At 45.9% G+C, this 15,595-nt stretch overlaps 3 protein-coding genes across 5 annotated transcripts; 1 reads left to right on the top strand and 2 right to left on the bottom strand.

The window, feature by feature from the left end:
• Positions 1 to 320: 320 nt before the first annotated feature.
• On the bottom strand, positions 321 to 9,888 carry znf652 (zinc finger protein 652). Its single transcript, XM_088358226.1, has 6 exons — positions 9,561 to 9,888; positions 6,011 to 7,231; positions 5,575 to 5,722; positions 5,277 to 5,392; positions 4,455 to 4,599; positions 321 to 3,483 (listed from the first exon to the last, which is right to left on the bottom strand). Exons 2-6 carry the CDS (start codon positions 6,956 to 6,958, stop codon positions 2,888 to 2,890), a joined length of 1,953 nt encoding a protein of 650 aa, XP_088214352.1. The 5' UTR covers positions 6,959 to 7,231; positions 9,561 to 9,888; the 3' UTR covers positions 321 to 2,887.
• Positions 9,889 to 10,383: 495 nt separating this feature from the next.
• phb1 (prohibitin 1) lies at positions 10,384 to 12,458 on the bottom strand. Of its 3 annotated transcripts, none has more exons than XM_088357417.1 (7): positions 12,318 to 12,458; positions 11,801 to 11,895; positions 11,447 to 11,608; positions 11,201 to 11,343; positions 11,001 to 11,117; positions 10,806 to 10,901; positions 10,384 to 10,731 (listed from the first exon to the last, which is right to left on the bottom strand). In XM_088357417.1, the coding sequence occupies exons 2-7, from the start codon at positions 11,883 to 11,885 to the stop codon at positions 10,519 to 10,521; spliced, it is 816 nt and encodes a 271-aa protein (XP_088213543.1). In that variant the 5' UTR covers positions 11,886 to 11,895; positions 12,318 to 12,458; the 3' UTR covers positions 10,384 to 10,518. The 3 variants fall into 3 exon arrangements, with proteins under 3 accessions (XP_088213543.1, XP_088213544.1, XP_088213545.1); XM_088357418.1 differs by having other exon boundaries at positions 11,801 to 11,904; positions 12,318 to 12,444; XM_088357419.1 differs by having other exon boundaries at positions 11,801 to 11,899; positions 12,318 to 12,367.
• A 19-nt stretch (positions 12,459 to 12,477) lies between these two features.
• Positions 12,478 to 15,461, top strand: p3h4 (prolyl 3-hydroxylase family member 4 (inactive)). The gene is made up of 7 exons (XM_088357413.1): positions 12,478 to 13,056; positions 13,286 to 13,435; positions 13,530 to 13,701; positions 13,794 to 13,922; positions 13,994 to 14,139; positions 14,535 to 14,618; positions 15,043 to 15,461. The coding sequence occupies exons 1-7, from the start codon at positions 12,610 to 12,612 to the stop codon at positions 15,193 to 15,195; spliced, it is 1,281 nt and encodes a 426-aa protein (XP_088213539.1). The 5' UTR covers positions 12,478 to 12,609; the 3' UTR covers positions 15,196 to 15,461.
• The last annotated feature ends 134 nt before the right edge of the window (positions 15,462 to 15,595 follow it).

The raw sequence follows: 15,595 nt of genomic DNA on the forward strand, positions 1-15,595 counted from the left end.
ATTTCATTTTCTCCACTGTTCTTGTGTAAAGTAAATAATCCTATTAAGTTTCATTCTTTTAACTCTTTTAACTACCGTTATATTTGATCAGCAGCTCAAGGTCAATGCGCTTGAATATGATACAAGCTAGCGGTTATCTCCCAAAAAAAAAAAAAAAACTGAATCAACAAATAGTTGATAAAACCTTGAGGCTTCACGTGCAGCTCGCAAGCGTCCCTACTGACCCTAAAATTGTGACAGTGTTTGAGATCCACATCTGGCCTACTACCAAATCTTCTCGTTGTTTTGTAGTTGCCGGACAGACGGACGAGGCGTCACACTCGTGGCTACTTGTTTTTACTTAAAGTTAGCAGTCATTACATTATTTAAAAAAAAAAAAAAAAAAAAAGGCCCAACTTGTCTCTCCAAGTTCCTCAAACCTCCAGAGAATATACAAAAATAAAGACAAACCAGGACATTATAAAGCTGCACATTTTGTACCAGATACAATAATAATAATAACAATAATAATAAAATACACAATAATGCTACATTAAGTGGTTAAAAATACAAAGAAGGGAGAAAGAAGTATAATGATTTTTCTTAAAACATCTTAGAATCTTCGAATATACAATGTTATTTTTTTTCGCGACTAGCCGAGAGTTTTAGTAGAAAGTGCATTCTATGCAGCGAAGAAAGGAGGAGTATCATCATGATCACGGTTCAGCCATTTTAGCAAAAAACATGAAAATAAAAAGAATGTACTGCGGACAAAGCTCGGATGGCCAAGTGTGTGGTCGGCAAAGCAGGAAGACGCTTTCCTTTTTTTTTCCGGGACACTATTTTGAGTAGAATTTTTTTTTTTTTGCTATGGTCCCTTCCACATCACCCACTGTTCTCCTTTACCTTACAAAAAAAAAAAAAAAATCGACCTTTTTCGCTTGCAGGCTAGACCGCAGCCTTTTCCACAATACAAACGCCGCTTCCCTGCGCCTTGCCCACGCAGTGCTAAAGTGCAGAGAATACACGCAAAAAAAAAAAAAAAAAAAGGCATCAGTTAAGACAAAGCGCCGTATTGCAACTGGATGATGAAGAATGTGGATCTAAGTGCCACACAAACACAAACTGCAGGTCCAATCAATCAGAAGGGGGAAGGACGTCTTAATTTGACCACTCGGGGTTGAATACTGCAAAAATTTGGTGCAAGATTTTTTTTGTCCACCATGTTGACATTGTAAAGCACATTTCAATTTGGTTGTGCGACAAAATTTTTGTTAATATCATCTAGCTGATCTTTTCCACGGACATCCTAAAGATATTTTGCGCAGTACTGTACTTCGGATAACAGTCAAAGCTCTACAATAAGGAAACATTCACACCATCGGCTTGTACATTTTCTTATCCAACCGACTTGACTTCTTGGGAAGCTTCAACGCGGCTGCCATTTTCTCCACTGTTTGGTGTCCAAAAATGAGAAGCAAAAACATTGCGTAGGCAACATTCAACGGGCTAAAGACAGACCCCTGCGGTACACCAAAACAAAAAGACCATACAACCTCAAAGCAAACTGAGCAACCTGTGTGTGTGTGTGGATAACGAGCATATTAAATGAGTTTTAACATGCCGACCCGTATTATTGACAGCAGCGTGGCGGAGACCAGAAGGGAGGTGGGTGGGGTTGGGGTAGATCCTGATTGGGGGGGCCCAGTCGTATGCGGCCTCTCACAGTGGCAGTATGGGACGAGAGAGGAGGTTGCACTGATCTGTTCACAGCCAGCAAAACCTGAGTTTCTTCTGAATGACCACATCCTGCTCCGGTTCCACATGAGCGTGCCGCCGTTCGAGGTTAGGGTGTTATTGAATTTTTGAACAGCGAAGCCAAAGTTAAGAATTTGTGTCTATTGGAATGGAAAGCACCACAATTACATCAGATCCAACAGCTCATTTTAAGTCCAAAAAAAAAAGGAATAAAATCAAACTCCTCCTCTCTCTCAAACTGGAGTCCATGGCACTGTGTTCTTGCGTGACTGGTGGAACCAGCGACAACATTCACAGAATATTTTTTTGACCACCAGGGAAAAGAAAAAAAAAAAAGTCCACTCGCCATTCATTTGAGAACACTTGTAAAGCTTGTGTAAGCTTGTTTTAAATAGATGCTCCGTATCAGCTCTGAGTTCTTCAAACATGTAAAATGTGTTCCAGAGGAGCTCCCATACATGAATTGCTATGTAACGGGCTGCTCAGAAGGTCCAAGATTTTAAAAATGGATTCGGGGGAAATGCTTCCAATAATAATCGGGCTCGACCGTTAAGCCACGTTTCCACCAAACAGTCAACTGGGTTCAACCGTGGTTTGGTTGTTTTGACTTTCCAGTTCGGTCCAGAGGCCAAGCGATTCAGACGTGAAGGTTGTTCAGGCTGGAGCCACACATTTGCTCTGTAAACAAATGCAGAGCAGCTCAGCCTCTGGGCAAGCAATAACAAAAAAAAAAAAACAGTTCTGTGTTGTTACACTCTGCATCGGGAATCTCCTAAAAAAAGACACCACGACATCAACTTGGTTGGCTATGGCGGGGTGATGCTTCGGATTTACCGTCAGTTTTTTTCTTGTCTAATCTTACAACGCAACATGCTGTTTTGGTTGTGTTGCTCCAGTGACAATTTTCCAAATAAAAATTGTCGATGACCGAATTTTTGGCGCATCGCAAACTGGTACCCCGACGAAAGTGGCAGTGCAGAATATTTTAGGACTTATTATTTTTAATGGATAAAAAACATCTGCTCGGTGAAAGCGCAGCTTAACTTGGTGCTGGATGGTTGGTGTTTAAAAAAAAATGGCCCACTTGTTGACTTTTTTTTTTTTTTTTTATCCAAGAAGTTGTTGATGGTACTGACTGAGGCCTCGTAACTCAGTGATGTTGAGGGGCTCCGGGACCCTTCTCAGCAGAAGCCAAGTGGTGCATGTAAGTGCTGTCTTCGTGCCCACAGTGGTTGAGGGGCTCGCTTTTAAAAAGGGCCGGGGGAGGGGGCAGGTGGGAAACCGGAGGCACTGCCAGGTGGTGGTGATGGTGGGCATGGTGGGGTGTGTTCGGCGTGTTTGAAAGGTGCTGTTGGGGGTGCTGGAGCTGCACATGGGTGAATGCGTGTCCAAGAGGGCCTCGCTGGGGTAAGGCCGCTCGAGGCGTGTTGAGCGCCTGGGTGGTCGCGCCGGTGACGGCCGGCGGGGCGGCCGCGGAAGTCCCAGGTCCAGACGACGAGGAGGAGGAGAAAGTGCTGGCGAAGATGCCGACCGGGAGCGGCGGGCCGCCGGGCTGCAGCACCAAAGGGCTGGTGACCCGGAAGCACTTCTCCTTATGCGCCTTGAGCATGTTGGAGAAGCGGAAGCGCTGGCCGCACACCTCGCACGGGTACGGCTTCTCGCCCGTGTGTGTGCGGCGGTGGCGCTTCATGTTGGGTCGGCTGGTGAAGCTCTTGCCGCAAATCTCGCAAATGAACGGCTTCTCTCCTGCGCGGGGAAGAAAATGGAATTACAGTAAGGACAGGGGTAGAATTAATTTAAATAAAAATGTGACATTATTTCTTGAAATATTCCCCAAACTCTCCAACTAATTGCAATGCTCAACATTTGGATAAAAGTCGCTTCTACTTTTCTACCGCACATCACATCTTGTTCCCCGTTGGACTTTTTCTCCAATGCTAATAAGCCTCCATTCCATTTCCGAGCCGCCCACTCGTCAGGAAGCTATTACAGTTGACACTTTGAGGAGACGTGAAAATGAACAGTTGGAAGTGCCACTCTCATTAACCCCCCCCCACGCGGGTATTCAATGCGCCCGCTGGCGCCCACGCGGTCGTCCCTTCGCCGGCTGCTGAAGGGCTCTTTGAAACGCCTTCATCCGCCATGTCGCCGGCAAACCAGCTTGAACATTAGAAAAGGTGACGGCCATCTTGTGTAAGCAGTACACTACAGTGGGAGGAATTTGTTCTATTGTGAGGTACAGGACTGCATTCTAATGTGATGCATTTTTCCTTTTTGGAATTTGATCCAAAAATTAATTCAGGTAATATTTTTATTCTTGTTGGTCCAAATGGTCGTACTTGTAGAAGTATTTTTTCGAGTCGGAAAATTGCTATTCTAAAGGGTGTAGCCGGTATTGCAGGCCTTGCCTGGGTGTGCCTGGGACGGGAAAGGAATTGTGTAATTACACGTCACAAATAGAAGCCCTGGACCCTGGAAAAACCACAAAAGCTCGGTTTTGGAAAACAGCAGGAGAAAATCAGAGGGATGGAAGCGGCACTATATGTGCGGCTAGTCATTACATATGCACTTTGCTTCTTCATGTTAGGCGGGCCCTCTCATTACAACGGGCGACGTCTCACTATAAGATGCCGTTCAGCAAGCAGACGCCACGTTTTCACCCAGTTTGGAATGGGACACAGAAATAGATGATTTTTTTTTTTTATTGGAAATCTCACCTGTATGTGTTTTCATGTGCTCATCAAAATACTGCTTCATGTTGAAGTCTTTGCCGCACCACTGGCACATGAACTGCTTGTGTCCGATGTGGATGCTCATGTGCGAACGGAGCTGGTACTTGTACTGGAAGCGCTCGTCGCAGTTCTGGAGGTTCAAAAAATGCAAATATATATATCGGGTTATTTAGATTTCTCAAAATCAAAGAGTGCTCGGGGGCAGCACCTGGTGGAACTGGAGTCGGCGGCGTGGGCCGAGACCACCGAGGAGAGCGAGCGAGATGTTACACGTTGCTATAATGAGCCGGTAATAACACGGTACAGGAGCAGGGTGCCGTCACGTGTTTAATTAGAGCGGCTCCACCCGTGCGCATATGGCATCTGAAAGACCTCGGGTGAAGGACAACGCTCCAGCTGTCCGCTTGAATTCATGAAGCCGAGAATAAATTCAAAACGTAAAAGTTTAGGAAGCCGCCATAACACTTTTGTGTTCTTTTTTTCTGGTCTCTTCAAAAGTATTGGGACACACAAATTGAGCACTGTCGAAAAAATTCTGAGATACTCAATGCTTTTGAACTGAATTGACCGGATGACATTGCAATTGAAGATTTTTTTTTTCAACTTTCCTGACATACTTTTTTTGCTGACTGATGGGTGTGGACTGAAGCGCATCTGCTGCCAAGTGTCACATATACCATTTTACGAGCAGGATGGAATAATAACCCACTCTTCCATCAGAATAAAAAAAAAAAAGAAGTCGTGTAATTGGGTCATTTCGTATGTACCCAAAACAAAAAAATTTGAAGTGGGCTGGCGACGTCTTACCTCGCAACGGAAGGGCTTCTCTCCAGAATGCTGCAGCGAGTGCACCTTGAGGGACATGCTGCGCTTAAACGACTTGCCGCACGTCTCGCAGGTGAACGGCATGTCCTTGGTGTGAGCTGTGTGACACGAATTTACTCAAGTTAATAATGAGAGTGGCCCATTTTTTTCTCCTTCTGGTGTTCACACCTCGGCCACATAAGGGCAGCATATTACGGACACGGTCACTCGGTAAAAAATATATGATGGCAAAAAAATGTATCATCCTTGAGTGTCATCTGTACTGTTACACCTCACTCACCAACCATGTGCTTGCGGACGTGGGCCATGGTGTAGAACTTTTTCTCGCAGATCTCGCACGAGAACTTCTTCTCGGCGTAGCCGTGCACAATCTTGATGTGCTCGTGCAGCGACCACAGTTTCTTGAAGGATTTGTTACAGGAGACGCACTGGAGATAGATAATACATTAAGAACAACTGAAAGGGCCAATGATGAGCAACACATGACAAAGAGTAAGCTGTCTTAGATGTTGAGCAGCTATCTTTCCTTACACTCTAGCTCCCTCTGCTGACTGAAAACGGCGATGCTACCAAGACAAATGCTGTAAGTCGAACGTACAGCAAAAAAAAAATGCTAATACTTAGCTATTAATTCTCTTAAGCTACATTGAACCTTTTCTTAAATATTGCCCATGACACTATGAGACATGGCACAAGTGTGAGCCATGTGTCCTCACCTGGATGTTCTTCTCGCAGTCGGTCTGCTGGTGCAAGGCCAGCTCGCTCTCCAGGACAAACTTCTTGCCGCACTTGTCACAGATCTGCATCCTCCTGTGCGTGACGTTCATGTGTTTCTCCAGGTACCAGCGTGTGTTGAACACGCGAGGGCACTTTTCGCACGCCAGCATCTCCTTCTCCCCCTCGGCCTTGCCGCTGGTCAGCGTGGCGCCGGCGGACGGCGGCGGGGCGGAGCGGGTGGCGCGCCGCTGGCTCTTTGCCATTTCGGCGGCGTGTTTCCGTCGCCCCCTTGTGGTCATCCCGGACCCCGACGAGTTCAGAGTCGTCCGGAGACTCTTCCGCTGCGGCTGGCAGGAAGCTCCACTGGCACCTCTGTGGGCCCTCTTTGACCTCGTCCTCCGACTTTCGATCTCCTCGTCCTCCTCCTCGTCCTCTTCGGGGCTCTCGTCTTCATCCTCCTCCCCGTCATCGTTGTCCTCGCTGCAACCTCGCTCCGAATCGTCTCCGGCTGCGGCACCTTTGTTTTCGCCCTTAGATACGTGGAGGGTCTGATTGTTGAGGTTTACCTCCACAATGATCTGCTCACGCTTAAAACCTTCCTCCTCGCCGTCCTCCTCTTCCTCCTCATCGTCATCATCATCTTCCGTCTCCTCGGAGGTCGCCTCATCCGCCGGCGTACGTGCGTCTTGTCCCGCCGCGCCCTCACGGAAATACTGCTGAGCGGAATCGGCCGCCGCCGCCGTCTTGGTCGCCATTTTGTTGTCCACCAGGACCGAGTAGGGTTTCCCACCCGCTTCCCTCTTATAGAGCTTTCCTGTCAGGTCCACCTCCGGGATTGGCGGGTGGAAGTAGGACTGTGACACCTGCGGCTTGCGTCCCTCCTCCTGTGACATCCCGCCCGGGCACGGGACAGAGACCTCCTCCTTGAGGTTTTGGCAGGATTTCATGAAACTTTATGACGCTGAAGGGTAAGGTGCACCAAACCCCCACCTTCCCTCGACAGGAAGGAGGGGATGAGGTGTATGAGACAGTCAACCGGATTCAAACAAAGCGTCCATGTTGTCCGGGGTAGGCAACCTGCGGCGAGCGTGCCTCCATGAGCGTTAAAATAAAACCCGACGAAGCTTAAAATCACTTCCTGTGACGGGCAGAGCAGGCGAGGAAGTAGAGAGGACCACCTTACGTCTTTTTGCCATCAGGGGCCATGAAAGGTGCATCACCTATGAGGAAACAGAAACACACACTGATGAGTTGGGAGGGCTAAAAAAAAAAAATCTCTCTTCCGGTGTCACGATACAAAAACAAATGTTGATAGCGAAACTCCAGCGACGCTCATGAAAGTCACAACCGCATTTGCGCTGCTCCGAATACAAACCACAAGGCCTCACAAATGGATGGGTGTGGACACAATCACATACAACATGTTTTTTTACATGCTATGAAAACACGACTAAGAACATTACTATCGCACGGGAACAGCGAGCTGGGTGGTGATGGAGTGACTCGGCCGTATTTGACACAAAGCCGACTAGATAATCCCGAGTGTGTATGACAGGGGAAGACAAACTGTATGAAAAAAGCCGCCACTGGCACGCAAGTGGCTTATCATATCCCATTTTGCCCTTCACAAATTAACCTGATTAAAAGACCAAACACATGCACGGCTTGTGGTTACGCAACACCCCAAAATGCCTCCACTGCTCCGTATTATCGTTGATGAGTCATTTGAGAGTTTCGCTCAGCCTGTAAAGAATGCACTTTGATGTGGCAAATTTCAGCTTTCTCAATATCTACTATACAAAGAATTCCTCTCAAATCTGGAGTTTAAGAGAATCTAAAATAAAAAACATCAGCTGATCGAAATGAATCTGGTTAGCAAGTCACATTGTAATTCACAGCAAAATCAAAGTACGATAATCGACTTCAAGAGATATGTGCAAGAAACCAAAAACTGGTTTCTTATGGGGTAGGCCGCAACGTGACTCACACAAATAACTGATAGAATGTGAGTGCGGCTTTTAGATGATCGGATGAAAGCTTCACGCTGAAAACATGACGCGCAGTACTACGAGCAGGAACAAAAATAGGGCAAGTGTTCACAAGTGTGGAACTGACAGTGACCTGGGAAGCAGTCAAGCTCACTGGCGCTCACAATTTAATGAGCTTGCAGGGAAGGAACGGTGCGAGGGTTCACATTCCTCAATGGCGGCAAACTCGTAAGGACTCACTGTGTGCAGCGGGTCACTCACACCCCAACGTCCTTCTACGTTATAACATTTTAATCATCATAACAATATGACTTTTCCCACGATAGATTTCTATGCTGTTACATTGTTAAGATTTTTGCTTCTAACAGTTTCAACATTTTTCACCTTCCCGATTTGATAAACAGGTTCCCTCGTGATGCTGCGACCTTTGACCTGTTTCATTACGACCAGTTTACATATTACATCTTTTTACACCCAAAGGAGGATTTGGTTTTCCTCTCATACTATTACAATCTTGCAAAATTATTACTTTCGCAATTTATATTATGACTTTATAATTTCTTCCCCCTATTATTACAACTTTCCACACATAACTTTGCTACATGGTCTGACAATATTTTATTCACATTATGACATTTTGTAGGTAGTGGTTTCAACTAATTTAGTCTTTCCAGTGTGGGAAGATGAATATTTTCCTAAAAATACATCAAATGTCATCACTGACAAGCTGTAAAATGAACCACATCATTTTTTTAAATATGGATACAGGTCAGTCGTATTATTCCACTTCGTCTGGGTGCATGTTGGCATTGCCAGTCAATGGTTAACCACGTAGTAACCAGCAAGTGAGCAAAGGGTTAAAACAAACGCAGAAAACTGTACCAACACAGCACAGGCCCGGTTAACTTGAGCTACTTAGCATGCTAAGCTACTCCCCCCAACCATAGGTTTTAACCTGTTCACAAAACACAAGCTAACTTGGCTACGTTAGCTGAGAGGTGCAAGTCAAATATTCCACAACGATTCATCCATCGGATAAAACATTGCACGTAAACAACAGTTTAATAACGTATTTTCAAACGAGTTAAAAGCAGACTTTTACTTTTGTTTTTTGTAATTCAAGAGTCAAAATTCGCCAAACGCGATGCTAAGTAGCACAAAGCTAACAGTAACGTCAGATATTTGAGCAGAGGCAACTCAAAAAACATCGACACGGCGCGTAGAGGAGGGGAAAGTGTTCCTTTTTGAAATAAATTTTAAAATTAAAAAAACACACAAATACAAATGCACTTTTTCTAATGTTGCTAATCTGGAGTCGACGATAGAAAGGTTGCCTATAGAATAATGACAACCCGGGTTACTGTGTTTGACACCCTGGATCGACGCTGTCACAAAGTCGGCCGCTCACTGGAGCTAGTCACCGCTGCTTCGGTCACCGGGTACCGGTGAGCAATGAGCGCATCTTCCGACGTGTCATGCATATAAGCGATCCAGGATGAAGTTACCGTCCGGCTGGCTAACTGACTTATTGGTTGGCCGGCTGGCTGGTTGGCAGGCTTACCTTCGCGACCTCCTCCCGGAGCGCGTGCAGGCAGGGTAGCTCACAGTCTGGGTTTCATGTGCTGCTTCAACTGCGGGAGGGAGTGAAGAAGAAACCCGCTGTCCCGCGATGAACAGCGACGCGGGGCCGTTGCAGATGGGTGCCCACAGATGACCTGAGCTGCCCCGCTGGCGCTACGTGGCCCGGCCGAGCTGAGCTGCTCGCTTGTTGCTCTGACGTCGCGTCCCGCGCTCATCCCAGTTAGGCAAGCCAGGCCGCCTTCGCCTCGTCGCCGCCGCCGTCTGGAGGACAGGCGCGCGGTTGTCTGGGCTGGGGACGCGCGCGCACCCACCAGAGATCCGTAATGCATGGATTAATTCATTAAATAGACTCAATGACGACAATCCATCATTTATCTGCCTGACTTACGCTTAAAGTTGTTGAAGTGATCCCGCCAATAATGAATAAATGTTACAAAGCGAATGCTATAAATTCTATCGAGGTTATTAAAAATAAAATCTCCCCTGTTGAAAGTTATAGTCTCCCTTTAAGAATATATGAAATAATGTACTATAAAGAAGAAATATTTTAAATTTCTCCCAAATGAATAAAGTTAGGTTTTGACCGAACTAGCCTACTTAAAATGTTAACTTTGAATGTATTCTGCAAACTGAACCAATCCTGTCTCATATGTCTAAAATAATAAAATTAAAATTGAGTTTCTTTCCACTTGAAGCCACCCAAAAATCTGCTAACACAAGGAACCCCCTTATGCTGCACACAACAACGCCCTCTTGTGATAGAAAACATGAAATGCAACCAATTTTTTTTGACACAAGTCACATGATGATAGAAATACATTTTTAATTGTTAAGTTCTTCACATCCGCACGCTAAAGACATAAGTAGCAGTAAGGGAGAGCCCTAGACAATTCTCCCACATGGTTCACTGAATATAGTTTACACAGATACGGATGTTATCACTGAGGCAACTGGATCAACGTGGCCTGTCCTGATGGCAGGTATGTTATGTTTCTCGCACGAGACAGCTGGAGGGCAATTTCCTCGGCGGCCTCCAGTTTGCGCAGCTCCACCAAGCCATCGCCGGCATCCTGGAGGGAGTTGGCGATGAGCAAGGCGGCCTGGGAGTCGCCCTCGGCAGAGATGATGGCGGCCTGCTTCAATTGTTCCGCCTAAAAAAAAAACATTTGATGGGCGGTTTGAACCACGCATGTTCATCGGACTACCAAATAGTGAGAGGAGGTACCTTCTCCACAACAAATCTGGCTCTCTCAGCCTCCTGCTGTGCCACCTGCTTCATCTCGACAGCCTCTGTAAACTCCTTGCCAAACGTCAAGTGTGTCTGAAAGAATGCAAATTGTGTTTAGCTCACAGCTGGTGCACACCAGGTGAGCTTATCTCCTCCGGTAGTTCTGTAGCACCCGAGAAAGCAATTTCGTACCAATGAAACGTCATCCAAAATAAGGCCGAAGGTGTTGGCTCTTTCTGTAAGGTCCTCGCTGACCTGGCGAGAGACCAGCTCTCTCTGTGTGATGAGCTCGCCAGCATCAAAACGAGCCTTAAAAAGAACAAACCCATCATTCGTTTTTGCAAAATAATACATCCAAATCGATCCTAATAAGTCAAATTAAAATTACGCACCACTACAGCTTTCAGCACCTCCGTGGTGATGGAAGGCAACACTCTTTCGTCATAATCCTCACCAATGCTGGTGAAGATACGTGGGAGCTGAGAGGTCACCGGCCGGAAGAGGATTCGTAATGTGATGTTGACATTCTGCAAATCTGCGGGAGAGAAGTATCACAGATTAAATAAAAATTAATTACAGGGGGAAAGAGAAGGTGACAGTACATCCATGTTACTTTTAGCATAGGGCTAGCGATGTACCTTTGCTTCCTGTGATGACGGGTACATTTCGGGGACGGGAGCGACAATCAAAAATGATGGGTTTCTGCACCCACGGAATTAGGAAGTGAGTGCCCTCGCCGATGACTGCCTCCTGCACGCCCCGGAACCTGTCAAATATCACCGCCTGGTGCCCTGCATCAACTTTCAGAGGAAGAAGAAAGGGAGTTCATGGGGAGAAGTCATTATATATATAAAAAAAAAAGTTTACTGCCAGTTGTCTTCAAAGGATGATTTCATTATTATTTTAGATTAATGATGCAACTTGTGAGGGAGTCATTTTGATACTCGAATCTATCACAGTATTGCCATTTAAAAAACAATAAAGTCACTCACCATTGAAAAGGGCAGAGTTGACAACACTTCCACCTATGGCCAATGCCAGTCCCAGTTTACCAATCGACTCAAACAGTTTGGCCATTGTGGAAAATCTAATTGTACTGCAAAAGAAATACAGGTTTCAATTCAGTGCATTTTTAAGTTAGTTGAAGGCCAAGGATTGTTGACTTTGGCCCGGAGAGACTGAAGGCGTCAACTGGGTTAGCCTTTACTTGTTAGCTAACTCGAAAACAGCTAGTGGGAGGAATACACATCAAAAACGTGTAAAAAGACACAAACTCGCATAAGTTCTAACCAAAAGCGAACCAAATAGCCTCAAGTGAACCGATTAATAAAACAGCATGCGCAGGAACAGGACGCTTATCTCTTGCTAATGGGCTCCCGTAGAGCTTCACCTTATCTAACGCGCAAATATTTCATAACAATTAAACATTTCGTTAACCTCAACAGCTCAAAGGACAATAATTGTTAAATTAGCTAAATTCTCTTTGCGGCAACATACATCATGACTCACCTGGGTTTTGTTCAGGCGTCTATGACCTCCACTCCGGACAGCACATGAATTTGCCGCATCAGTGCGCATGCGCTTTGGGTGAAGTAACCTGGCATTTGATTGGCTTGATGTCTTCTTCTACGGTTTTGGATTTTCAATTTCGTGTGTGTTTTATTTTGAAGGCCCCACCCGGACGTCGTTGCATACGAGGTTCCGATCGTCTCGTTGCCTACGTGCAGCCCGTTAAGGAGACAGACAAGTTTCCATTCGTATTCCGCGACCCCGTCCCGGGTGCGAGAGACATCGGGTGACGATGCTCCCTCGCGGCGTGGCCACGGCGTTCGCTTTCCTAGCATCAGTCCTTCTCTTAACTCGGGCCCAGTACGAAAAGTACAGCTTCCGAAGTTTCCCCACAGACGAGCTGCTGCCCCTGGGCTCCACGTTCGACTATGCGATGCAGCAGTACACGGAGCGCAATTGGGCCGAGAGCCTCAAATACCTGGAGCACAGCTTGAGGCTTCACCGATTGCTGCGGGACAGCGAGGCGTTCTGCGGCCGCAACTGCAGCTCCGTCAGCCAAGGAGACGACGGGTACGACGCGCACCTCCGCGTCTTGCAACACATCCTTCTGAGGGCAGCGTGCCTTAAGAAGTGCAAGGCCGACTTTCCCGTCTTTCAACTCGCCTACCCGAGGCAAGACCTTCTGGACAGTTTCAAGAAAAGGACGCCTTATCGATACATACAGTACGCGTACTTCCAGGTGAGAATAAAAGTTATGATCGGAAAGTTGCAGTCAGCTTTTCGGGGCGACCTCCTGCTGGGCAATTAGGTGAGCTTGTGCCACGTCCCCCCAAAAACAATCCCGCACTGTTCTCCTGCTTTTCTGGTGGGCTGATGTGGCGACCCCCACCCGCCACAACATTAGGAACACCTGAAAGTTTTACATGAATAAATAAATGTCATTTTATGTTGCGGGTACCTTCCCACAGTTGAACGATTTAGCAAAGGCGGTATCGGCGGCCCACACCTACCTGAAGAAAACTCCTAATGACCCCCAGCTGACCAAGAACATGAACTACTACAAGACCCTGGTGGACGTGAGCTCCTATCTCATTGACCGCGAGGAGCAGCCATATGAGGTTCTGATCACTTCTGTCGTAATTCCTATATCATGCTCACAAAAATAGAACCCTAAAGTGTCAGTAATGAAAAAGTTGTGTGTATTATGTTTAGAGCGTGTTTCTGACGAGTGTGAAGCTGTACAACAGTGGTGACTTCAGCGGCAGCGCTCGGCACATGGAGCAGGCCGTCACCTCCTACTTGGATGTGTACGACACCTGCTTGGCCGCCTGTGATGGATCCTATGAGATCCTTGAGGTCAAGGACTTCTATCCGACGCTGGCTGGTGGGTGCGGACACACAAGATTTTCCCGACACCTACTTGTCACTTAAAAGCAATTAATATTGATTATTTGGTGACTGGTTGTCTATTTTCAGATCTGTACCTGGAGGCGCTGAGATGTAAGGTGGACTGTGAGGAGCACTTGACCCCCAACGTGGGCGGCTTTTTTGTGAACAACTTTGTGGCCACCATGTATCATTATCTTCAATTCTCATATTATAAACGTAAGACTCTCCTTTGTTTGTCCTGTGTGCATTGCATAGCTACGATTGATTATTTTCCGCTTCTCCTCCAGTAAACGATGTGAAGAGCGCAGCGCCGTGCGCCGCCAGCTATATGCTGTTCGACCCTGATGACCAGGTGATGCGTCAGAACGTGGACTACTATCGCTACTACCGGGAACAATGGGGTCTAGCTGACACAGACTTCCAACCGCGGCCGGTAAGTTCCGAAAGTTGGGCATCAGCGTTAACGCCGTGCTAATTAGAGAGTTGCAAGAGCTGCAACGTCATATAAAAGCTCGCTCAGCGCAATTTTTATTTGGATCATAAAACCAGCTGGGGAGGACTGGCGAAATTTGTCGCCTGCTGATGTAAAAATAAAAACACATTTGGCTGATGTTTTGCTTTTTGTCTCCCCCTACAGGAGGCTTTTGTTACTATCTTTATATTTTAATCCTAATTTGAAGAAAAGTGGATAATGAACTGTATTATTTTACAATCATTTGTTTTTCATTTTATATCTATTGTATTGTTTGAATATTGATTTTCTTTTTTCCAACCCATATCTTGTATAGTAATAATATAATTATTCAATATATTTGTCTCCCTCTGCAGGACGCTGCTCGGTACTACAACCAGACCACCAAGCAGAAGGAGATGCTGCAATTTGCCATCAACTACCTGCAAACGGAGGACGAGGTACATATGGACAAAAATGCCATTTTAGGATAACACATGATACGTAAGCAAATAGGAATGAGGAAAACAAATACTCAAATGATTTCTGCAAAACACAGCGGAAGGTCAAAGACCAATAAATGTGCATTTTGGAGCAGATCTGGTTCCAGAACATTTTGGGTTACTTTTTTAAGGAGCGCTTGTGTCTATAAAAGGACAGATTATATAGAAAAGTGCAGAGTAGCCCGGATGGGCCGGATTGGGGGTGGAAAATGAGGTTGTTTTCTGTCAGCGGCGTGTGGTATGTGGTCAGGAGGTGTTGACCGCAAGACACCATAACTCCAACGGGAGGAGGAGCCCCACAATTCCAGCCAGACACTTTGACTCAGAGGAAAGCACAATAAGAATGAAATATCTGCTTACTGTCCTTTGCAATTTCTCAAAGGGCGAAGTGAGTCCGGAAGCAGCGGCCGCCTCCAGGCGCTCAGAGCATCCCGACGCCGAGTTCGAGGGGGTCGGCGACTACGAGGAGTCCCTCATGTCCGAGTGGTGGCAGGAGCCCAAGACCAAGTGGGACACGGGTGATGTGCCGGAGTGAACTTTGAACCTGAAAAAAAAAGGAGGAACTCATCGTGTTGATCGAGATGAAAGATTGACGTGTTCGCTCTTTGGCTGTCATCAGCTTTTATGCAAATAATTTGTATTTTTATACTGTCTGTGCCACGCCCCCGCAGGTTGAATTCAAACCAAATTAAGTAATTTTTTTTATACCAATAATTGTATCAATATTAAAATAAGGTCATTATTTGTATTTGATTGTACATCTGCATTGTTCAAGTCTGATAAGAAAAAGATAAGACCTTATTTTTTTCTTCGTCTTTTTTTGTCTTAACTCATTTGAATTATTTTGATTTTATATATTTTTATTTTAAGTCCTCCTTTATTTATTTTTTTAAATTAGCTGAGTATTATCAAAATGCAAATTATTTTTTATATCA

Source organism: Syngnathus floridae, chromosome 17 (assembly GCF_059516105.1).
Source record: "Syngnathus floridae isolate MCC-2025c chromosome 17, RoL_Sflo_1.0, whole genome shotgun sequence".
In the NCBI taxonomy this organism is placed as follows: Eukaryota; Metazoa; Chordata; class Actinopteri; order Syngnathiformes; family Syngnathidae; genus Syngnathus; species Syngnathus floridae.